Below are 26,548 nucleotides of genomic sequence, written 5' to 3' on the forward strand. Positions count from 1 at the left end.
TTCTGAAAACGTGTATATTTACACGTGATAACATAAAAAGAGATATCACAAGTATTTATTAACTTCTCGAATTTCTCTTTTGAATAAAACTCGGTAACGAGAGATATATTTAGCCTTTCCAGCGCTGCTCTTTTAATATTTGACAACTTGTGTCACAAAAACCAAACTAAATATTTAATATATTCAGATCAATATATATTTTATATATATATATATATATATATATTTTAGCCAATATAAAGTTTTAACGTGTCGTAATTAATAATGTTACGAAATTCTCGCAATTCCTCGGTCCGCCACGCCGCCCGACGATTATGGATTCGCGTGCAATTGTTAAAATCTATAGTGTAATGCGCAGCGAGGATTCATTTCCGTCCGAGCGGTTAATTGGACATAATGCAGGCGCCAAGTTAAATTTGACGGGCGGGCGGGCGCGCGAGCACTTTTAACGGCGTTCGCCGTTCGCAATCAGCGCTTATTAAATTCAACCGAGTTCGAATATCGTGACGGAGGATAAATAGGATTTCTCCTTGCGCGCGCTTTATTGCGGCCCGGCCGCGGAAATGAAGTGCGCTGACGTGACTTGGCTCGCCGATCGATCTTTTAACGTCGTCCTCGGCAGCTCGGCTGCGGGGGTGAGTGAAGGGGAGGGGGAGGGGGGAAGGGGCGACGTGCGGTTGCACGTGTGCGTGCACGCGTGTGGACACGCGTGTCTGCACGCGTGCTGCACGACGACGATGCGGAAAGTCGCGGGGAATGCCGCGACGAATATCTATTCGCCGATTATTCACGACGGCCTAAACGTGGTTACACCGCGCGACCGCGTTGCCGCGCAAGCAAATTCAGAAAATTCAAATAAGAGAGGAAGATCCAATATCCTGCAATTTTTTAATTCAGGCTCATCATCCATCCGAGTTCTCCTCTTTAATTTTGTAAACGTTAAACGCATAGTTAAATTTATATTTGTATAACTTTCAAATATCTTATTAAATGTACCATCTGAATTCTCGAATAGCCGATCAAATGTCTATTTTTATCTCCAATCTCACTTTTAACTTATAGACTCCTATTTTAATTTCCAATTTTAATCTCTAATTAAATTTCTCCTCTTTTTTCTCATTTTCACAGCTTCATTTTCGATTAATATGTTATGTACTACCATTTGCGACTCCTACGATCCTCGATTCTTGGAATCAAGCCACCAAATCTTTTGGAGCTTTGGATCCACGCAATTCCAGGGCGAATCCTGGAAGAGATAAGAAATCGGCGTAAAAAAAAAAGGGAGAAAAAATCCCGGCGACATAAATCTCCGCGCGTAATGGCGTTAATCCATCACAGGGGAATTTATTCGAGCGCGAAATGAAATTTTCGGCGCAAGAAGCGCCGTGAACATTTAAGGCCAATAAAAGGCGGCAGCTGAAAGCACGTGACCATGCGCTGCATATCGACTTATCGTAGAATGCATAACAACAGCTTTTCTGAGAAAAATCTGCGAATGTAGGATGTACTATGGCGTTGTAAAACGTAAAGTAAAATATTATTTTCAAAATATTAAATTCTTTCTTAATAAAAAGGAGAGGCACGCGTAACGTGCGACAGAATTTGTATAACGTAATATAAGTTTATTACATTTTAATCGCATTAAAAATTGACAATACGAAAACTTGGTAAATTCGACAATTCACTAAGATAACTGTAACAAATGGACATACTTTATATATATAATAGATTTAATTGATAATAGGAGAATACAAATCGATATGTGAAAACACATGTAATTAAAGATGATTTAATGTTATCATTAATTATTATTAAATTATCAATTTTAATACCACGGTATTATTACTCTTGTTCAACTTGTACCTACAATAACAGTGTTTCAAGAAGACCGAAAATTTATTCGGCGCGCAGTTTAACAAATTTAAAAAGGTATATAAATCACACACAAGAAATATCGGCAAACTGAGCAAATAAGGTTAATCTTTAATTAAATTTAATGGAAGTATATCTTTTCAAGTTTTCAGGACGCGAAAATTCCCGTCCCATTCTTACAATGTTCGGTAATCGGTTTGCAAAGATAATTGATCTTACAAGATCGTGGGTTCAGTACGGAAATCCGGAATATTCCTAAGTGGATTTAAGACGAGATTAAATCTAGCTCAAGAAGTTGTCCGGCTAAAGTGATGGTACATTTAATAATCAGATTGCGGTTTGTTCTCTAATTAATTGTTATAAAATTTCTGTGGCTCAGTATCACAGAGTAATAGCGTTCGTGTGCGTCGACACTTGCAAACAGACAGAAAGAAGAAGGTCTTCGACATGTGGTAGAGACTTAATTTATTTCACTGAAACAATCCATAAAATTCTATTTTTTTTTTTATGAAAGAAAAGATTGAAATTAAAATTTGTTTAGTTGTAAGTAAAATTGATCCAACGATACATTGATGAGTAGGATTGAATCGAATCAAATCAGCGGAGAGACGGAAGGATCGTGTATCTTCTGCCGCGGCGTTTTCTGATGTCGTCGTAGTTGTAGAAGAAAGAGAAAATATCTTTACGAAGTTTATGAAACGATAATGTAACGAAAACACGATACCGAACGAAAGCTCGAGCGATACGAATCAGCGAGAACACGATGCCGGAATAATCCCCGGTGTAGCTTCTGGATATCCCGCGCGATATCCGTGGGCTTCGTTTCTTAGGAGTGTCCTTCCGCAAGTCTTTTTAATCGAGCGCACGAGCAAAAAATCGCCCAAGGACGCAATAAATCGCCCCTTTATCGCAATTCTCGGAACGATATTGCGTTTTGTTAATGCTCGCGAGAACTCCCGTTCCAGTCGCTCTTCGCGGGAACATTTATTCGTGTCCAATTTATCGCGGCGAACTTATCGCGATTAGCATCCTTCTCTCACGACACCTTCGTGCACTATGCGTTGCAAATCGATATTCAATTTAAAGAGAAATGAGATTCCCTCCCCCCCCCTCTCCCTTGCACACAATACAAAATATACAATCTATCAATTTGTTTATTTAAAGATATTAAAACAGGGATAAAAGAATTTAAAAGAGCATAACGTTGCAAAGGAAGTTGCTGCTCCATCCAACTCCAATTCAACTTTAAAAAGAAAAAAAAAAAAACCGGATCAATTTCGAAAACACGAATGATGAGCCGGGTTTATTTATTCTGACAATAATAAGCAAAGATATAGCACACAGAATTTATGAGTTGAAAGTCGGAGAGAATAATATCGCGGAAATAGCGCCAAAGTAAATTCGATACTTGAACAAAGCCGTATTAATTTCAGGTACGTGGATATCGGTATGCAAAACGCATCGCCCGAGATACGAGGGTGCGAAAGAGAGATTTTTTACAATCCCTTTTTAATATTCAACTCCTTTTGCATCTTTAAATTCCGTGGATATGATTAAAACGAGATAATAGGATTAGCTTTCATCAGGAAATACGTGAGAAATGTACATACGTAGAATTATTACAATTAACAGTAATTTGATACGTTTGACAAACGCACATTTTAATAAACACTATTTAATTTCCGCAATTAAAGAACATTTATTGCAATTAAATCCAATTTTATACATTAAACAATGTATTAAAAAAACAAAATTTATTTCTCTTCATAAACGCAATTTAATTTTTAATTAACTGGGATTCTTTCACCGCTAAATCCGCTTTTATATATTTTTAGTAATGTAGATTTTGATAAATAAAATCTTCTTTATAATAAAGCAAAATTATTTTAACTAAATATGAAAATTGTCAATTATTCGCTTCATAAATCACTGACAGATTCTAATGAGTAAATAAATTTGAATTTTAATTAATAATTTTGGCAATTATTACGATAAATATATTATAAAAAATAAATTTAAAAACATTTCTCCTGTCGTGTTACTAATAAAACGTGTTATTAATTATTATTAAATGTTTTAAGCCATTTATTTATTTTCTATTAAAATTTTTTATTAAAAAAGTCCCATTTCATTTATTTGTGTTTAAGTGTATTAAGACTCTTTTCTCTTTTTCTTTTCAATTGTACTACTGGTTAAGAGACATAGGGTACGTTGATTCTTACAACTAACAATAAGCATTTTGAAAATGTTTTCTATCTGTTTCTGGCTTGTACACTCTTTTCCGCTCTAACAACATTTAGAACAAGCATGCTGTACAATTCCATTTTCCGGTAAATCTCTCTTCCATGATAAAAATACCTTGAGGACACCTGTCTCGATGTTTGTCACAAGAATTTACCGCTCTCAAGTTTCACGGAAAGATGTCCACGTCCAGGGAAAGTCCAGGAAATATAGTTTTAATGACACATTGCGCTTCATGACATAAGAACAGTTTAACATTTCAGTGTGTTCTCCATGTTTTTCAGAATTAGTTTCGGAGGAAAGCCAGAGTAAGAAATTCAAAGGGGGCGGGGGTGTAAAAATATGTCGATACGTCATCGGTTTTCATTGGAAAAGCAGAAAGTGTCATCAATTATTTATCGATAAGACATTGCATCTCGCGTGCATCTGTTACAAGGAGCGACGGCGAAGGACGAACAGGTGTCCCGATGTGGGCAGGCCGTGCGGCAACGCTTGCGCGTCGCAACACCCTCGCCGGGGGTTGAAAAGCACCGGCGAGACAGCCGGTGGGGGATGGCGGTGGCGAAATGAAAGCCAGTGGGCTAGTAGTCCACGGCGAAGCAACCCCCGTGGATCGCGCTGTTCGCCCTTCGCGTTCGGCTCCGAGGTCGAATCACTCGCCCGTCGCCACCCCCGACCTGTTATCAGAGGGAACGCGCGCGTTTGAAACCACCGCAGGAAAATCCTTCGGGACCTCTGGAGTGTCCGTTTGTCCGCGGAGGAGAAAGTTCACCGAACAATGTGCGTCCCGTTTCTGTGGTTTTCCGAAATATTTGACAAATTTTCATCGCCCGAGTTTCCATTAGCTCTACTTGCTCAATTGAAATTCCTAAAACTGCGAAAATTTCGGAACTTCCGTTTCCTAATTTTCTTAAATTCCATCAAAATTTATTTTGCTTATTTAATTTACTCTGTAATATTAATTTTCTTAACTTTCGTATCTTTGAGCCTTTTAATTTCTTCATTAGAAACGCACTTTTTTATCTAAATTCTTGGAAAGTTGTGTAAAAATTCCAAGATTTCAGAATTTTCAATCTTATAATTTGTTTAATTTAATCATTGTATCATCATATATCTTTTTGCTTCAAATTAAAAAAGAAATGCTTCAAAAATAATTGTTTCTTCGATTTTTTTAAATTAAATTGATTTTCATCGCTAAAATTTCTGATGCTCTGAGATTCTAGGATCTAAAATTAATTTCTTTGAAATTAACTCTTATTGATTGATCTATTTTAAACACTTTAATTCATCTTCTTGAATCTTTGAAAAGATTCCCCAAAAAGTTTTAATTGCTTGAGAATTTCTATTAAATCTACTAAAGGTTTTCTTAATTTAAATTCTTGAAATTATGAAAATTGAAAGTCTCAAAGCCGCAAACTTTCTGGAACTTATTTTACCTTATTTTATCGATTTAATAATATATACATAAATTTCTTAGAATTTCTATATGCTCTCCCTCTTTCTCTCTAAAAAGAGTTCTTCGAAATTTTTCATCCTATGTGTTTATGACTCTTAAGACTACCGACTTAATTCCCTAAAGAACACCCATTAAAGCTCTAATACCTCCAATTCCCGAAAACTGCTGAAACTTTGTTGATTTATCGCCAATTTTTGAATCTTAAGGCCATTAACTTTTCCTCTTCCAGCATTCTGATTTGGCGTTCTACCGCCTACGCAGACCATGAATCAACCTAAAAAACACACAGAAAACGCCTCTAAATTCAAGATTTTCCGAGATTATCGACTCTAAATTGAATGACGACAGTGAAATCACGACAGATTAATTGTCGCAAAAATTTGAAAGTGCCCTCGCATATCTACGGCGATAATATTCACAATTGCTCGCTTAAACGATCCACTCGCCGATGTAACCTGTTGAACACGTAATCCTCGCTTTCCATCGATATATCAGCCGGTATATCGGATCAGCCGCATCGATGAAATTGAATCGCTATCGATACTCGTAATTCGTGGAAGACGTAATGGGAATGGCCCCTTCCGTTTTCCACGAAAGATCCTCCATCTAAGAAATATTTTGCAATTTTGCTGCACCAATGAAAAATAATTGATCTTTTGAGCGAAATACTTCAAGGTATTTCTTCGAAACGTAACGACATGATATACAGAAGAGCTGTAGAATTTTTCAAATCATTGAATTATCGTAAAAATTCATCTCTCTTTAGAGTTTTAAGATCTCTCGTACCTTTATACATCTTGATTCTTAAATTCTACCATTTCTATATTTACGATTTTAAAACAACGAACCTTTGCACTATCGGACACTCGCGCAGTTTGTCTTTAGACTTTTAAAGTTAAATTTTTAATTTACTACATTCTTGACTCGGCAAACTTTCAACGTTAAATTCTTGTTTCGTTCAAATTTTTATTTTATAAATTCCGAGCATTCTGAATTTTTCGTCTTCAATATCCTGCCTTCCTGAGCGTTCGTTCCTTGAACTTTTGGCCTCCTGAAGTATTTCATTTTGTTTGATCATTCTGGTCAAACTTTAATCCTCCCTCACAGTGCCGTGACACCTTTTAATTAGATTATTCAATCGGCTCGTCATATATCCCTCGTGCAAATCCTCCATCTCTCCATTTCACAAATCATAAAACTCCTTCGATATATTTCCGACTGTTAATCTTGAAATAGACCATCATTTTTGGGGGGGGGGGGGGGTAATTACCAATCTCTACTCGGTACACGATGACGTCGGTATTCGGAACGGTGCGCTTTTGCAGGTGCAGAGTCTTCGCGTGCCGTGAAAGTGCGCGTCTTGGTGGGTGAAAGTTTTCGACTGAGCGATGACGAGTTCGACGACTCGTGCGAGCATCCTGACGGATTCTTATGATTACTCGTCGACTCTGTGGGATGCCGTTTCCTCGAACAGCAGCGAGGCCGATCTGGAAACGACGAGCGCGGGTCCCGCCGGAAGTCAGAACGACAGCACGGAAGAGCTCAACAATTGGTGGGCGATGCTCGCGCTCGTCCTCGTACTTGGAACAGCCGCGGGAAATATCCTGGTGTGCCTGGCGATCGCTTGGGAGCGGCGCTTGCAAAACGTCACTAATTATTTCCTGATGAGCCTCGCCATCACGGATCTTATGGTCGCTATCCTGGTGATGCCGCTGGGGATCCTTACGCTCGTGCGAGGTGAGTTTGCTAGGGTATAGTTTGCACAAAATGTACGAGAAAACGAGTCCCCGGGAATTTGCAGAGGGACCAAGCTCGATACCTCGAAGAATATATATATTTGCGATTTGCGACGGAGACGTATAATTTGAGTAGAACGATACTTTATTCACATATAATTTCGTATACTTAATTGTTTTATTTTATGCGAATATTCAATGATATTATAATCTAACAGAATATTAATATATATATTTTTTTTAGAATGAAATCTAGCGCTAACAATTTCCTAGTAATGTCTCCTGAGTAAAGCGTTGCGTGCCTATTTCGAGCAATTTAAGGAAGATGAAGGGACGTGAATCGCGCAGGGGTGCGTAAGGACTCGCATTTATCATCATGGGTATTACTGTTACCCATATTTGGCCGAGATGAGAGGGCAAGAAATTTTCTAGCGCTCCGAATAAAATAACTGTCGAAAAATAAAAATAACCGTCGGTAACGAAAACCTACGAAGTAAAAGGATGCTATTTACATACTATTTCGAGTAATTCGAGGGGAAAGAGAGAGAGAGAGAGAGAGTGAGAGGCGTGTATTCCGGGTAAGGGAGCTATTTACCATCGACATTGCTGTGTCCACATTTCGAGAGGGCGGAACGAAAGAATTAAACTTTCCGACGTTCCGAGTAAAATGCCTGTTCCAAGCGGTTTAAAAGGAAAGAGTGGAAACCGCGTAAGAGCGAACGCAAAGGGTCCCGTTTATCGTCGGCATTCCCGTATTTATATTTGTGCAGCAGAAAAAGTTTTAAACCCCAAAAATGTCATTTGTTCATAAAGGCAATAGCGTCATTTTAAAAAACAGCTCAGGTAACATCGCTACTTCGTAGACTGCTAATAGCCATTTCGAGCGAGAGCAATTTGGGACGGGAGTTTATAGGGTAAATTCGCGTAAGCTCGCATAAGGGCGCTATTTATTGGCCGACAATGCTGTGCCCATATTTACACGGGACCTAAAAAATAAAGAGGTTAAAACATTGCGCCACATGGGATTCCGAACAAAATGCCGCCCGCCTCTTCCGAGCGATTTTGGGCGGAGGCGGAAACGGACGGCGTGCAAATGTCATAGACGCGTGTAAACCACGCTGTTTCATCGCCAAAATGTTATTACGTATCGCGCCACGGAAAATCTATAACGGAAGGGCTCGAAATTCTCCACCGATATTTCGAATAAAATATCGCCTGTCTCCCTTCACCCTCTCCTCTCCACCCCTCGAAAAAGAATCGGCGGAAGCAGAGTTCCAGGTAAAGAATCTAGCTTGCACGTAGATATATATCTCGCGTAATTCGGAGATGGGCGAAATTCGAATAAGGGCCAGTTATAGCCGCAGACGTGTCCGAAACAAAGGGGTTAAAAAACTACCCGGACGTCCCGGAGTGAAACGTTAGCTGTCGAGGGGGGGAGAATCGAGCCGGAAAGGAAAACGCGCCCGGGAGATGCTATTCGTAGAGCGGCGGTCGCTATTTCGAGGGATTTGGGGCGGCGGGGGCGGGCGGAATTGGCGTAAGGGCGCATAAACCGCGCTATTTATCGCCGACATTACCCCGGGTTCTCATCGGTCTTCTCGCGTGATAGGTGGCCCGCTTCCACGAGTCGCTCCCGAAGAGCTCAAGGCTCTTTGTTGGCCGAAACGAGCGCGCTTATGCATAATGGATCACCTAGTGGCGAGCGACCAGTGATGCTTACTTGATACTTGCATCGCAACACGACCAGTGCGGCTGTAGCAACGGGACCTCCGTGTCCAAACACACCGGGAGAAAATTGATTGCGAGAAAAAGATGTCGAGCGGCTTGTCGGGCCGACAAAAAAGCATCAGAGTCGAAGCCCAAAGGAGCTCAAAGGGCGTAAAAAGAATTAAAAAGTAGAAATATTATGTCCACGTTATCTGACGTTTGACAATGAGCCTGTCGATTTTCATTAATTTACCATTGCAAAATAAATGTCACTGCGATGTCAAATACTACCAAATGCATGAAAGCGTGCCAGATTCACGATATAAATAATCTTGAAAATTTTGAATTTGATTTATGGGATAAATATTGACATATTTTAAAAGCTAAATAATAACTTGTTTGATAATTAATAGTAGTTTCTCACAAATCTGCGAGTCATAATTTTAATGACGACTATTATTTCTATCCTACCTTCCTATTCATTTCTATCAATTTATTATTAAAAAAACACAATTTATTTATTGACCACATATCAAATAATCGGTAATATGGCAACCACATTAAAAACAATAAATAACAAAATTTTCACGAAAAATTAACTTTATAAACATGTAACAATATTTCCTGGTTTCTTAATATCAGTCGGAAAATCCCTATCGAATTAAAGCATCCTTAATTGCAAATTGCGATTTCTCGACACGTCTCGTGGTTGCGTTAAACGATGACTTAATTTAGCCGAAGTGAGGTCAAATATAGACGGCGAGCGTGCACGGGAGAAATGAACAGAGAAACGGAGGATCGATGCGCAGAAATAACACGCACTCCTGGGATTCGTCGGTTTAATTTCTCCCCCGGGGGAGGTAAGGATTCGTGTCCTGTGTCGGTCAATCACGCGGCCCCTGTTTCTATTATTGCTACTCCAAGGATGCTTGTAACTTAATGTTGCACCGCATTGGATCATTGCTTTCGAAATTTCGATCTTCCCGTTTTCAAGTCAATCTTTCTGCAGAAATTAACTACTCGTAACTTATCGAGGTATATTTCCGTTTAAAAAATTCGAGGATAATTGAATTGAACCTATTAAAAGTTTAAGAATCATAAAGTCCGTAGAACACAAAATTGAAGCGATTAATCAGAAGGAGCAGGAAAATTTTATAAAACACACACGTCGCCTAAAATCACGTGGTAACTTGAGATAAGAAAGATTATGAAAATATAAAGAGAGTGAGAGAGAGAGAGAGAGAGAGAAAAATTCACGAAACCGAGAGTTCATTAGCAAGGAAATAGATTTCGGGATGACGGTTCTTAATGAGCAGAGGCAAGAACGAGGGATGAAGGCGGATCAAATGGAATATTCATCAGCTATAATTATTCGTCCGCTGAGAAACTTTAGGAAAGATCGGCCGATTAACCGTGGATAGCGCGACAATTTCAAGGGAAGGTGTATGATCCGTCCCCGAGGGACACGTGACGAAGGGAAAAAGACTTTAAATCTTGACGTCGCAAATGTCAATTATATTCTAAGATTTATAGATTTAATATTTTAATTCCACACATCAAGATCGAAATTCCGTAGGTAAAAAATTTAGGAATAAAAGAATTTAAAAGTCTCCCGAGAGAGATTCTAATGGTTTCATTGCATTAAATTAAATATTACATTGTATAAATATAAATAAACAAAGTAAGCAAAATTAAAAAATTTGAGATTTTGCGTAATTTAATTCAGTATGCATAAAAATTTACTAAATTCTTTTTAATTTTTACCTTTGACAAAGCATAATATTATAAATCAAACTTGATGGTTGAAGATTCATAAACAAGGCGGTTGAAGTTAATTAATTCTATAATGTCAACGAGAGGAGGAATTAGAAGGGACAAGAGAGACGAGAATTGATTTCCGGTGACGGGATTTGATCCTACCGAATGTATACTCTGGCTAAACTGTTCCTAGTTGGTAGGACACGCATGGAAATACGGTTAATTGTAAGTGTCCCGTCGACAGGACATGTCCGTGTGCCTCGTCAAGGTTCAGTCGCCTGAACTAACGAACAGGACGAGACCGAAACGTGTCCTTAACTTTATTATGCAAGAAGAGAGGCTTTAATAGAATTATGCGAGACATGTCGACGGGTACTTACAAGACTGCTAATATATTAATAATAGCGAATATTGGCAATAGCCCGAAAGACCACTTTCCTCCTCGGAAAAAGGGAGCACGGTGCTTCAATTAATTACTTATGTGCTAATCGAAAAAAAAAAAAAACAGATCATCGATTATTGAAATTCTTGACTTTTCGTCAGTAAACTTGCGTTAAAGGCCGATAATTCGCGATAATTCGTGTAATTAATTACATGGAACGGCTGTTAATACCTAATTAACGTAACGTATCGATCATTCGCATTAATTGAAAGCTCCTCATTGAAGTTATATTTACTTTCTTCTGGCAAAATCGTGTGGCACACGATGTTATATCAGAAATACGTACCGCATTAATACAATCCACAGCTATTAGAACATTTTCATTTACTCTTACTCGTTAATTAGTATATTAATTGTTCCTAGTTATTATTTTATTAAAGCTTATATTATTTATATGGACGCATTTAATTATTATAATATAATTTTTATAGTATTTCTCTTTTGAAAAATTTATTCAAATAATGGCATAAGTAGAGACAGCATCAAGAAAATGTTTTACGCGATCTTTCACTTTAGGAGAGACGAGTCTGATCAAGTTAAGACTTTACTACTTAAAAATCTTCTGCAGTCTCTGACTATAACGAACACCACTGTTTGCGAACGGCAATGTCTGACTTTAACGATACTTTACTACTCCAATGAACAAATTATTCCACAAAAGACGACGTTAAGATATCATTCCGACATATAATGTGTTTAATTTGTGTCGGTTTAAAGCTAATAAATGCGTCGCATCGGCGTGATCTCGTTAGTCGATCAATAATCGACCGTTTAATTAGGGAGCGGTTCCTGTGGACGGCCTGGTGACAATCCTGCATTCCAAACTGTGGGATATACATATACAGTTGTCATATAGATAACATAGATTATCTATTAACTGTCCAGAAGTACAGAATTAAGAAAATTGTAATTAATCTTTCCGTATATATAATTACTTTAAACATAATTACCATTAATATTTATACTCATAAACAGTTCGTAAAATACTAATTATATTACTTGTCAAATTAGTAATTGTATTTTAAGAATAACTTTTCTAAGAAAAAATGAGATTTAAAGAACTGCGCGCGAAATAATTAAAAATATGTTTAAAATTAAAACAGATTGCAAATTTCGATCTTTTCTAAATAAAATCTACAATGCGATTTTTGTCTATGCAATGTTTGTATGAAGACCGTGTAAAAATATTTAAAAATATTTACAAAGGTAAAGAAACGATTAAAATCTCCATTAAATACCAAACAAAAACAGCTTTTTAAAGAATAAAAATCCATGCAAAAAAGTTGCGAGCTTCCTCTATTTTGTCGAAACGGAATACGAAAGGTCATGTAAAAAAGATTATGTCCGCAATAACAAACAGGCAGCATCTTTTTAATAAACTTCCCACGTGAAGGGTATCACATCGAAAAATCTCTCTGACCGAAAAAACCGATATGTAAAAAAATCTGGTCGCACTAAAAATCATAACTCGGAAATATATTGCATATCAAATACACAAGGAACAATAAAACATATAAAGCTCATGTGCAATAAATAAATAAACTTAAATCTAAATAAATTCTTATGTTTGCGTTTAAAATTAAATATCTAAAATTTTTCAAAAATTGAAAAATAACTACAAACTAGTACAGTAACTAATAATTGTTCTTTAATTTCCTCAATGTTAGTAATTTCTCTCAAATTATGGATTATTATTTGAATTAATTATCTAATCCGAAAAGCACATTACTTCCTCAATTTCCTTTTAAATCTCGGAATCTAAATTCCATGCACTTCATGCATATAGTAAAAGAAAATGATGGCCCTCCCTCCGTCCCTCCTAAAGCGAGTTTCCGTTTCAATGACGCAGTTTCTTGAAATTTCACACTTTTCTTGATCAAGCAGCTGTTACATTGAAAAAGGAACAATGCAGTGATCAATTTCCCGAATGAATGCGAAGCGAAATGTTTGCACAAACTCTCGAGAAGGATCGTTGCTAAAGAAAAGACAGAAAGATAGAGAGAGAGAGAGAGAGAGAGAGAGAGAGAGAGAGAGAGAGAGAGAGAGAGAATTTGAAACGCAGGACCTATCGACTCGCATTTTGTCGCGACAGCTTTTGTCGGCGCGAAGCGTGAACGTGATAGGTTGGATCATTGCGAATCACCCGATGTGTGTACAGGCTGCCACTCGAGATATCTTGGCTTATCCACTTGTACTTCGCGCGCTATGGCAGATCGATAGTACCAATTTACTCTCCTCGAATCCCCTCGCTCTATTTTGCATATCCGGCGCGAATTTTCACCCCGGATTTAACTCTTTGAGGCACGATAGTACGATAAACTAGAGTAGTTTCGATTTAATAGCGTACTCGAATTTCTGAGCATCCTCCTATATCCGGATGGAATTCGATTTGGTGGTCTTTTCATGGTTATTGTAGATTGCATCTATTTTGTTACGTTACGTACATAAAATGTACGTTTTTGTAACCGCAACCGTTGGAGACGAGTTATAATAGAAAAAAAACAATTTTAGGCAAGACAGAATAATTAATAAGAGACATTTTCCGTTTTTTTTTCTTCCTTTTTACTAAACATACACCATACGTAATCTTGCAATTATCAGCTGTTTCTCGTAAGGGAGGTAAATACACACCCAAGTTATTACTCTCATGGTATGAGGAAAAAGTTCAAGTAAAACAATGAGCAAGAAGTTTAAGTAAAATAAATAAACAATTAAGAGTTCGGTATCGTGACTTCTTCGCGAGGCGAGTGTAAAAAATCCGCAGGTGCGAAAAGTACACTGGGAAAGAATGTCAATTGCGATAGCTGTTTGTACTGTAATTGCTTATCTCGCCATTAGTGAGAACGTCTGTAACTGCCTGTAATCCCCACGAATTCGCCATATTATGTAAGCATCGTGGATTTCATTAACTGTTTTAGATCCTCGAGCGCTCTGGCAAACTTTAACTTCCGACATTCCGGTAAACAGAAAAAAAAGAGAGAGAGAGAGAGAGAGAGAGAGAGAGATTCAAGGATGCTCGTCCCGGCGCTGCTGCAACGCATAGTTCATAGGGTAGCTTATCGCCTCGGATACCGAACGCCTACAATCTCCTTCTCAAGTCCCGGATTCCGCAGCCGATAACGGAAACTTGCTTCTCTACGAATCCTCGATAACCAAGAGAAGGGGGAGTGAAGGGGGGAGGGGGGAGATGAAGGGAGAGGGGGAGAGAGCTCATTATCCGGACTGCTAAAACGCCTTCTCAGAGATTCTCGCATTCCGATTTGCGAGATCGATCGATTCATAATCAAACCAATAAGCTAAGTTTTGTACCACGCTAACATTGATACTCGGCGACTGACTCGGCGTTTATCGCAAAATCGTCGTAGCGTCGCGAGAAATTCAATTATTTTTATGTAAACGTGGAGAAAATACGATAGTCGCATCGGCAATCACAAATAATCCCGCGCAATAAATTTGAGATCTTTTTCTCGTTCTCTGAAAAACTCCTTTTCCGACGATTTGGAATAATTTGAAAGGGGAGGGGAAACAAAATATCCCGCATATCAGATTCTAATTTCAATAGAGATTCGTTATTTTCGTCAGAAAGTTTCACAGATTGTATATATAGATATATACATGTGTATACGTATGTACATTTATTTTCAAATAAACAACTTGAAAGTATCTCTTGCATTTTCTTTCTGTCGATATTCAACAAATACGCCGTCAAGCAATTCTGTATCCCCGCCACGCGAGGCTCTTTTTCCGTTATAGCGGTGAGAAAAATGACTGAAACGACGAAACTTTTTCATCGTTCGTGCCGACCGTCGCTCTTAGATTTTACGGGCGGGAGTTCGCGGCGGGAGCGACAATCTGAGAAATGTGGTTTTTTTTTTTACGTGTTGCACTTTGGAGCGTGGAATCGTCGCGGTAGTTTCCACACACATACACACACACACACACACAGACAGACACAGACACACGTAGCAGTGACAGTTCCTTCGTAGTCCTCGGAAACCCGAAATATTTGGAGATGCCGTGCAACAGCACGTTAAAATCACGTTTCGCGTCGAGAGGGCAAATAGAGCGATGTAATCACGGGGCTCAATTCCATGTCTATGGCATCGAAACCGAGATTATATACGCCCGTCTCAATGCTATTCATCAAGCGAGAGAGAGGAAGAGAGAGAGAGAGAGAAACTCGCGTGAATAACGCCGCGGCGGGGTGGCACCCCCATCGCCAAATGACATGCAACCCCCATTTGCTACTCCGCTACTTCGGGCCGACTTACAGCTCGCGCGCCGCCGATGCGAGAGAGCCGTGTGTCCATCCAGGCTCGCGGCACGAGTATATGTGTGCGCGCGTTACGTACGCGTGTGTACGTGCAACCGATCGTTAATCCCTGCCCGCTCGTTTCTCCGTTTACTGTTGCAATAATGCACCGCCATACGCGTTTCCGCGTACGCGGGATTACGTCGCATTACGCCCGCGTTTGTTGTTCGCGGTTGCTGCGTCGCTACCGGGACAGGCGGACCCGGACAACCTCTGGTGGCGCGATAAACGCGGCCAGTTTCCACGACAATTGCCGCCCCCGTTCTAACGTTCTTAAAACTTACCGCGGCAATTGAGTCCATTTCGAAATCGGTATCGCATAAACGGCGATATCTGTGTTACGCATCAGTGGAAACTTTTAGTCTTCGGGGGCGCGCTCACGAATTAACATATTCCGTTGATAATATCAAGTACGCTAATCAAGTATTACGTTACGTTGATAATCAATACAATAACGAGAAAATGTAAACGGCGAATCAAATTTTCATCATACGCGCGAACAGATGCAATTAAATTATTTCCTTGAGCCTTCTGACGTTCGGGTTTATTATTGCGGACGATTGTTCCAATAAATTGGAACGTACGGTTCGTACACGATTTATTAGAAGAGAATTGGAAGTAAAAGCTCTTGTGGATTCTGCACGCAAACGTATTATCTGGTGTCGGGATCGAGAAGTTGCAATCGCAGGCTACATATACGTGATTAAAATCATGAAACATGAATTACGGTTATTAAATCCGTCAGTTTCGCACGAAAGAAAATAAAATCAAGTGAGATTGAGATCAATTTCCCGGAAAGATTCGTGGGTAAATAGAAAGTCAAAGGATCAGAACATTCTGTGCCGCGTGTTACGTGGAATCGGGGTGGCGAGATCTATAAATTATGTCGCGCCGTGAAAAAGTTCATTATGGATATCGGGCTCGTTCTTTTGTGCGCGAGCAAGATTGCCGTAGGATGCCATTAAAGGAAAAGGATTATTAATGATTCGATATCGATGCCGTCGCGTTACTGACCGTTACGATCGTCGCTTTTCTCCGTGTCAGTGATTAATCTGACTGACTCACTCGAAATCTCCTCGAAGATTTCGAAGATAAGACTTTGAAAAAGTATTCTCCTAATAAAGAGATACGACGTATTCTTTTTTTTTTCTTTTACGCAGCACTTTTTTAATAAGCAAAACACGACAATTTTAGTGTTATATTTTAGAATTTAACATACACACATTTTACATACGCACACTTTATCCGGAAATTGTGACAATTTAACAATTAAGAGAGAACTAAACCTTTATTGACCTTTTTCACTGAAATTTATATTCGAAAATACAGAAATAAATGATTTTATAAAAGAAATTCAAATTTTTAAAAAATTGCAGAAATAGAAAAAACTAAAAGTTCAGTTAATGTTTCTTTTTAATTATCAAAAGATTGCATGTTTATTTAAAAATGAAGAAAATATAAACTCTCCTTTGTTTCAAATGTTATTTTTTAATTTTCTAAATTCCATACAAATTCTCGATATCTGATTGCGAGACATTCTCAAAATAGTAAAAAATTCTCAAACTTACTTTTTAAACTTACTTTTTAAACAATTTTTGTTTCTTTCAAGAATAAAATTTTTTATTCGTCATCTTTTTGGTAAATTAAATTTTACCTACCATTATTCGAAAACAAAACGAAATCCACAGTGGTAGAAATAGAGGATGCACTTTACACGAGCCAGTAATAGATTAATCATGGTAGACATAAATCCCCGTTGTCAATATCACTAAGCTACCTCTCGCGTGAATAGCGAGTCGTTTGTTATTATGCATCGGCGAAGCCATCCGTTAATCGAAATTTGCAGCGACGCAAAGGCTGCATCGATATGCTTAATGGCGCGATGGCGGCCATATTAAGCACTCAAAAGTGATGGAACGTGATGCAACAGCAACGCGATACCGCTTTAATAGCGCTCGCTACAAGCCTAGAAAATTGAATTCGCCTGCAGATTTTCGCGCATCCATGCTTGCACCTCGAATATACCTACCCCGATGATATCCGATAGTTTTTATTTTTCCCACCTCAGCTTTTTCCGAGAGAGAGAGAGAGAGAGAGAGAGAATCAACAAACTAATTTTTCCACTACAGTCTTGAAATCTACCATTGAAAAGAATAAACAGCGAATTAATTAGAAATGTTAAGTGAAAATAAAAACTTTTTAATGCTCAAAATTTTTGCTTCTTAAAAAAAGTCTCCCTCGATTCCCAAGATTTCTCAAATGCGGAACGCAGCTAAACTTTTATTCTTCGAATATTTGACCGTTAGCACTTTTATCCGCTCACTCAAACATTTAGTTCGTGGGATCCACGATTCTTCAAATTTCAAAAGTTCCTTATAACACATAAATGTGACTTGGCGAATTCTCAGTTTACTCGATTTTTTAAGAGCGGCACTTTTGCCTCTCCGCAAAAGTTTATCGTTCTTCGTATTCTTAAATCCCCGCATCTCCGGGTGATAGAATGGAAATAGAAGAAATGGGGAATAAAGAGGACATTGAATAGGAATTTTCGTACACACGGCGAGCTATTTCCATCCTCGCGACCCTCCGAATCCATCAGGCAGAGAAGAAAAAGGAAAAACGTGGTCCAGGATGTGTCAATACATCGCGCCCGAATTCGAGCTCGCATACTCTTCGACACAATTCCGCGGCATTTCAACTTGTCGACGAAATTTCTATTTGTAAATGTCAATCTCTTTTTATATGTCGACAAATTCGAAAAACCGCTGCAGTTTTCAAGAAGCTGAAATTTCTCGTCTGTCTAATTCGCAGAAATTAATTCGATTTTCCTTTCTTTCCTCAATAAAAGGTATCGAGACTGTTTTTTTTTAGGCAATCGGTATAAAAGATTTGGCGAATCGAGCTCTAGAAATGGAAAGAAATATAATAAAATCCCTTACCATTTAATTTCAATTTAATCTCTGTTTAAATGATCTCTAAAATTTGAAAAAAATTTAACTTAAAAAATAAAAACCCTGTACAGAAAAAAGTGGCATTCATACAATTTTTTACAAGGAAAAATCCTAAGCCGATAAAAGAATATGCTTGCAAAGTTTGTCGACTTCTTTTAGTATCGTCATATATGTATGTTCCCTATATTTCATGAGATTTATGTACGAAATCCAAGTGCTCTCGACGTTGAAATTTATTTGCTTATTTTAGTATTGATCTTTACTTTCGTACATACAAAAGCCTGAAACGAAACTTCGTCCTTCTTAAACATTTCAGAAACAAGCATCAATTTTTCGAACAGGATCCCAAATTAGAGGAAACGCATTATTCTCTAAAAGTTAATATCAAGCCATAACCAATCTTAATCATAGCCGAACTGTCTCATAACTAATTTTAACTAATATTAAGTCCTATAATTAGTTTAGCGAAACTATTAAGATACCGTGCATGTGGAAATGTCATATTCTGAAAGTTTCAATCTTCCGAAACGCTCCATTGAAGTAAACATCTTCTAATAGTCGAGCGCCTTGCGTATTATGTTAAAGAGGCAAGAATCTTTTTTACAAAAAGCATTTCTGTGGAAATTTTTGCGAAATTTCGTTCAAGCGAACACTCGCGAAACTTGGCGAAAAAGAAATAGCAACCTGACTCGCCGTTACATTTAACTCGACGTAAAGGGATCCTTTTATTTTCTTTATGGTAATAAGTTGAAACTTAAACGGTGCGCGGAGGACTAAAGGTCTTCTTTAAACATTCAGATGGAAACAGATCCACGGTACGTGGAGTGCATAATCTGATATTTCATATCAAACTGAATAACTTTTCGTTAAATTACTTCTTGAAATCCCCCTGAACGTTACGATACTAGTTATACATATAGTAACTAAGTAAAAATAAAATGAAACATATCATATACATAATGTTATAGTTATAACTTTTATAAAATACACATTGACAATAGTAGACGAAAAAGTATATAAAATTTTGATTTTGCAAAATGCATTAAACATTTTCTTGTAATTTCTTTCTATGTTAATGAGCACGCAACAGTGATGTATACATTTAAAATATGCTATAAATAAAATATTCAGATTCAGAAATTAAGTCCTTGACGCCCAGTTTAAATTTTGTCGAACGCATCTTTAGATTTCATAATTTTAATCCATCCAAAAGTCGACCCAAAAATTCGTAACACGTCCGAAATCCCGCGCGTCTCAAAAGTTTTTAACTTTCTCGACCTTTGGATTAAAAGTTACAGCTAAACTCGCAGTCTTGCGGATTTCTATGACTGTGAGAATTTAAGGCGCCAACCTGTAGCTAAACTCCTAAGCTTGACGATTCTGGAATCCCAAAGTTTGACATCCCCAAAGTTTTGAGAGGGAGGAAGTGCCGCTCTCTTTCTCGGAGACGAGAAGAAAGGTATTCCCAAGGCGCGGGACGAGAAGAATTTTTTCTTTTCTCTTGTATCCACCCCCCGCTCGTTCCCCGAACTTTATCCTGCCTCCACCTTTCATTCACGGGGAGGTCATTCCGGGCGGGTGACGCTTTATGAAAGCGATGATCGATTTAAGGGGGAGCGCGAGACGGCAGAATGTTGTCGCGCGCGCGTTTATCCTGCGAAAGGTAGAGACTACACGCTTTCTCTGAGAAGCGGAAGCACGTTTCGAACCGCTCGTCACTCGAAAGTTTGATCGCTCCGGGCACTCGAACGCTCCACTCGAAAGCTTTGAAAGCCCCGCCGTGTCGCACGATCAATGATTTTACAAAGCCGCCGTTTTTCTCCAGCCAAACGTTTCCGTCTCCATTTTTACTTTTTCAAATTCAATTCAATAATATCTAGTTTGTAGAAATCATAACAGTAACAGGTTCTCATTGTCCTTGATGTGAATACTCATTTCGAAAACTTATTACGGTGTTCAGATCGATTTCCTTTTACGGCCTCAAAGCGCTTAAATTCCGCTTATATGTATGTGTGATCTCTTTCCCTTGTTCCAAATGTATATAACGATCCAGCAATTTAATTCCTCGCGGTGTAATTTATGTCACTAATGTTCCTACTCGCGGGTCCCGTTGCAAATTCCGTCCGAAATTAGTTGACAAATATCGCCCAGGAGGGAATGTCGCGAGCATGTATCTCTCTTAATAATAAAGGCTCGAAAAAAAGGGTTAATTGCAAGTGGCGGACACCACAAAAAAAGAGGACAAAAGGGGGAGCATTCTCCACGTGGCCGTGCCACCTGGCACGATATTCTCGCGCACCGCGGAACAAAGTGGTCGGTGATTTATGACGCCGCCAGCCCGGTCGGCCAGACCTTCGGACCGGGAATAACGTGTCCCGGACTAGTCCGGACAAATATCCCGCGGGTCAGCAGCCGCGTGGCGAGCGCGGCTGGCCATAGATATTCGACAGAATGAAAGCTGTACAAAATGCTGCACACGGACGCACACAAAAACAGACAGACAGACAGACAGACAGACAGTGAGAGAGGGAGGGAGAGAGAGAGAGGAGGGGAAGAGGGGAGAGAGCGCACAGTTTACCCATAAAAGTGCGCCAGGTAAAGTCGGCAATCGATATAGCGGACTATATTTTTCCATCTACATAGAGTACCGCGATGGAGTATCCCCAAATCGTTTCGAATCTTCGAATTATCCCGATATTGCAACGTCCGCGCGACCCTACGAGCCCTCGAAATCCTATATATCACGCGATACCTTCAAATTAATTCCTACTCGTATTCTACTTCGAGCTTTTAAATCGATTTCTATCTTCAGCCGTGTGGATTGGAATGCGGATGGATATGTACACGGTGTCCTGGATATTCCCGGCACGTCCGAGGACTTTTAAGTCTCCCTTAGAAAGAGCGCAGGTCAAGAAAAGCCGTACGATTTCCTCCTCTCCTCTCCGCTAAAAGTGTCATATTTCAACCCACTAGAAGTTTTTCTAACAAACGTTAAAAAAAAAAAATTGAAAAATTTCAAAATTGAACTGTTTATTGTAAAATTAATAATGGTTTTTTTTTTAAGAGCTTTATGTTCCGCAACGCTGTTTCGCTTGTAATAACTGCATAATCGCGGTTACGACAATCACCGCACTTGTGCAAAACTAATAAACTGTACTCGAGAGGGACACCCTCTATATTACGTACGCAGGTATAGATTGGATTTTTCCTTTCAATCCGAAATCCTATTACTCCTAGCTGTTCTCTTATCTCTCTTATCGTAATCCTCGCATTGTTAAATCCGCGCGAATCCTTCAAACTTACCGCAGGATGCTACACAGAATGAAAAAAAGGCCCGGGACATGCAAGTGCCTGATACGCGGAAGGTCTCTCGAAGTAAATTCGAAGCACGCAAGGTGACACGACATTAAACGGAAATATACGATGGTCAAAAGAGGATATCGAATTTCGATCGTCGTTCGTGCAATTATTGGAGTCTATCGAAATTTAATTCTCAAATTGGCCTTCTGTTAGGAAAACGTCAATATTGCGATTGAGATTATCCCTACAAAATATTTAACACCCGCAAAATTTCACGGGCGATTTGACAGAATTAACCGGATATCGGTATAATGCAAATGTTATCCTATTACAAAATTGACAAGGGACCTATTTCAATATTTACAACGGATCTGCTCCAAATGGAGACCGCTTTAAAATGTTCTTAATTAGTCGAGTGAGCATCGAAGATTAGACTTAAATTAATTTCTCAATAATTATTTGCCTATTGGCCTCATCGTGGAGGGAAATTAGGCAGAAAGCGGTTAATTTCACAAATTGATTAAATCTCTTTTTAACTTTGGGCAGAAGAGTTTCATTGGAATTAAATAAAAAGCCAACTATAAAAATTCAATTTCAATTTTTTTTTTATCGCTTACATCTGATTACGATTACTTTCAAGCAATTGTCAACAAAAAGATTTACCTTAATTTGTCGACATACGTGGCTCTGTAATAATATTAATAGATGTACTCTTTCGTAATTGTTTGCGCAAAGTCGATGTGTGTAACTTGTGCTTTTACCAAGTACGGCGATAAAAGCGGCGGAGCACAATATTTCAATAAAACGATGCATTAAGGGAATTTGTTAGATTGCGAGGACTAACGATGAAAGGATTAAAGTCCCGGAGCGAGGCAGGGAAAGACAAACAAGCGGAAGCGGCGAGTAAATTGAACACGAAAAGCGGCTCGTCGGACTTGTCGTAATTAGCTTATCGCCGCTGATAACGGCGGAATTTTCTTCGTCGGGGTAGGTCACGTCTTAATAATGCAGCGCAGCCAGCCAAGAGGGCAAGCAAGGATGGATGCGAGAGCGTCATACCGATCAAACAGCGAAACTCGCTTCGCGTGTTTCGCATAACTTTGCGAAAACTCGCAGAGCCCCGAAATACCCCCGGCACGTTCGGCGCTTTCGCGAGCTTCCAGCGAGAAAGCCACTCCGGGTTGCTTCGGCTCGCCGTCTCCCGCGAGATTGCCCCGAGCAATCTGCGCGAGAGTCCTTCGTCGTGTATCCCCCCGCGAATAGGAATATATCGATATTGCGGCGCGATAAAATTTAAAAGATCGCCAATTGGAAAAGAAAAAAGAAGAATCGAGTTCAAATAAACTTCAATTAATTTACTTATCCTCGAGGATTCCAGCCCCCAGAAATTAAGAGCGCATTTAAGCTAATTAACTAGCTGACAAAGTTACATTCGATTAAATGCCGAAAGGTAAAAAATATTTTTGCAAGTGGAGCGAGCCCGAGTTTGGAACGAATTTAAGCGTGCATTCGCTCTAGAGATATTTCCACAAAATGAAGACTGGAGAAATATAAAAACGTTGAGCAACCAGTCTTCTCTTTTCCCCCCCTCCCACATTTGTATAAAGTAATGAGAATAATGTAAAGTGTGAGAGAATAAACTGCACAAAAATAAACCTTAATTAATCTAGTTTAATTAAAGGAAATTAACTGAATATTAAAAAACAAGGTTTCGAAGAGCCATTCTAATTACTATAATTTAATCGATATAACTTTTTTCTCCGCGCGATTGACGTTTTCAATTTCCCGTAATAGAAAAAACGGGAGGAGCTTTTTCGCGAACTAAGCTTCACACGTGCAAAATTCGACCACGAACATCTCGAGTATTGTCGCGCGACGCCAATGAAAGTAATGGGATTCGTTAGGTCTCATCTCAGGAAGATTCGCGGGCTCGCCTAATCGCCGAGATCTCCTTCTCTTTTCTCCGGAGTATCCTTTAAGATAAATTCCGCGTGAAAGTATGCCTCGTGTAATTATCTCTATTCTCACCTCTCCAATTATCGATCCGTTGATAATCGATGACGTCTCGCAGTAGGTTATAGCTAATGCGATGAGGTGCAACTCGCCCGCTTGCATCTTGCGTACAACTCGCCGCAGAAACAACGCGTCGGGACCACGTGGCGGTTCGATTATTGTTGGCAAATATATTTAACACGCCTTAAAACGGAAATCGATGCCGAGTGCTCTTTATATTTCACATTGATCACGACCGAACAGGAAAAGCCGTCCTCGAACTGACAACGCGACGAATGGAACTTAGTTGCGGACGAGGTGGTGGATCTATGATAGGTTACATCCATCCGCAGCACATTCACGGTTCCATTACCTCTGATTAAGATAAAAGGCAACTCACTGCTTCGACGCGCAACAGCGGAGTTGTAACACTGCATCGTGGCCACGTTGAGATCTGCAACGTACGAGCGTACGATCTAAATTAGAGTGGCGCACTAAAATGAATATGAAATATTTAAGAAATAATGGTCGCGCGCGCGCGCGCGCCAATTTATTTCTTAAAAATTGATCTTTTAATGTACTTTAATATTAATAAAAGCAATCTATATTATTGTGCATCTTAAATTCGGTCACAAATAATAAAAGAGATTGAAAGATTTAAAAATGCTCAAGGTGCTAATAAAAAGCTTTTTATTTATAAATACGGAGATAATTATACTTTTGGTGTTTAAAAAATTTAACATGATAATTTCAAGCTATTTTAGTTATTTATTTTAATAAAGGAGCCACATTACCACGTCTGTTCCTCTTCGACATGACTACGCAATGTCGTTACATTTCGTAAATAATATCCTAAGTATTGGATTTTATAATTTTGAGTCTAGAATCGATTATAAACAAAAAAGACAACATTGGCAAATGGAAATCTATATTAAATTTTCAATGTAAAATACTGATTATTAAAGCTATTGTTCAAAATGTAAACGGGGAGAGAGAAAGTGGGCATAGAATATAATAATAAATAACTTTCTCCCCTAATATCCCCGAAAAAAATCTTCCCCCCCAAAAAAGCCTTGAAAAAGCCTAGTAATGTCTCCGGGATTTTTATGCGAACAACCGATATCCGAGTAAACGATTAAGTCCGCGAGGAACAAATAGCACGCGAGCAATAATTTACTTACCGCGTGGTTGCTCCGCCGTCGCCCGACGCCTCCCCGGGCTCTCCTCCTCCTCCTCCTCCTCCTCCGCTACTCGGCCCCTCCCTCCTTCGCTCCTCCCGGCTGCTCCTACGCGCACACCCACACAACACAGAAGCACGCAGCTCGTGCTCACTCGTGGAAAAGACGGTTTATTAAATTATGGCTGCGCGGCACTTTACACGGCACTCCCGATGTTGACCGTACGCGACGCGCACTTCGTTACGACGACGACGACGACAACGGGAGTACATCGCGCGGAAAAAGGTTCCCGCTCGAGACGTTTACCGAGTTAGAGCGCGAAAAATTGCGAACGCGGCCAACTTCACGCGTCTCGCCGCGCCGCGCCGGCACAAACAACGGCGACGTCAGTGTCCAGCGCTTTCGCGACCTTTTCTCGTCCCCCTCTCCTCCCGCCGCCCTCAGTCGCTCACTCTTCCCGCCCCTCGCCCCTACCCGCCGCCTCGTACCACGTACCTTGGAATTGGTGACGAGATCGAAATTTGTATCTATGTATGTACATACACGCCGCGTTCCGCGATGCGACGCATCTTTCGGAACGCTCGCAGTCTCGTTTTACGAGGGTATACGCGAGGAAATGCGTACGTCATACGCGGTTAATAGTCCCATAGAGCACCGAAAGATTACAAAAACATTGTAGAAATCTTACATTGAAATATTGTAATATTGCATGGACGTTGCGAAATATTTCTGCAATGTTACTGCAAGCTTGCGACAACGCTGAAATGTCCGCCTTGAGAAATATTATACAATGTAAGGTTACTGCAATGTAACGGTGTAATGTATTTGATGCATTGAAACTCGTTGCTATAAATATGCATATTGCTTCAAATTTAGTAGATAAACTTTGAGAATATGTAAAGACAAGAGATCGAGATAAAAAGAAATTCGTTGCAATTTGTGTAACTTTATAATCTTTTTGCATCCAAAATTCGGATAAAAAACTGTAAATTTACGCAATTGCAATGCATTTTTTTTTATTTCTCTTGAATATTTTTATATGTACATTCTCAAAGTTTACCTATTAAAACCTAAAATATATTTAAAGCATAGTAGAAAATTAGAAAATTATTAATACATTTTATATAGAAATAAAAACTTACACAATATTCTATTATCTAAGTAGTATTATTTTTATTAAGTTTATATTTTTATTAAGTTTTTTTAAGTTTAATATTATTTTAGTTATTATCAAAAGCAATAATATTAATGAATACATATGAATTTCCTAGCATTAATATTTATAGCCAATTAATTGCCTAGGTGGAAAAGTCGGACTTATACCTCACGACGCGGTACCGTGCCAATTGGAAATGACGAGTAATGCCAGTACTGACCGTCAGTATCTCGCCAATCATCGGCATACTAGTGGCATAATACTAGCATTGAACTGGCACAGTACAGACTTCGAGTGTTGGCTACTGAGAAGTTTGCCGAGAGTTGGCGCGGTACTGGCTTAGTACCGAGTCAGTTGTAAATTTCCACCTGGGTGCACTTTTTGCGATTTATAATAGAACAGTAATTTATAATTAAACAATTTTTCAAATAAAAAAATAAAATTATC

The 26,548-nt window shown here is 39.1% G+C and overlaps 1 protein-coding gene and 1 long non-coding RNA gene across 3 annotated transcripts in view; one reads left to right on the forward strand and one right to left on the reverse strand.

Annotated features, from left to right (window-relative positions):
• The first annotated feature begins 1,912 nt into the window (after positions 1–1,912).
• LOC105838202 (5-hydroxytryptamine receptor 2A) overlaps positions 1,913–26,548 on the forward strand; it is a 51,411-nt gene continuing 26,775 nt past the window's right edge. Inside the window, exons 1-2 of one of the 2 annotated variants that reach the window (XM_012683572.3) lie at positions 1,913–4,893; positions 6,895–7,306. In XM_012683572.3, coding sequence (XP_012539026.1) covers positions 6,958–7,306 — 349 coding nt within the window. In that variant the 5' untranslated portion in view covers positions 1,913–4,893; positions 6,895–6,957. The remainder of the gene's footprint in view (positions 4,894–6,894; positions 7,307–26,548) is intronic. The other variant, XM_012683574.3, reaches the window with a different exon arrangement.
• Positions 16,661–26,117, reverse strand: LOC118645832. Its single transcript, XR_004963453.1, has 2 exons — positions 24,949–26,117; positions 16,661–24,221 (listed from the first exon to the last, which is right to left on the reverse strand). It is a non-coding gene; the product is annotated as an uncharacterized LOC118645832 (long non-coding RNA).

Source organism: Monomorium pharaonis, chromosome 5 (assembly GCF_013373865.1).
Source record: "Monomorium pharaonis isolate MP-MQ-018 chromosome 5, ASM1337386v2, whole genome shotgun sequence".
NCBI classification, from domain to species: Eukaryota; Metazoa; Arthropoda; class Insecta; order Hymenoptera; family Formicidae; genus Monomorium; species Monomorium pharaonis.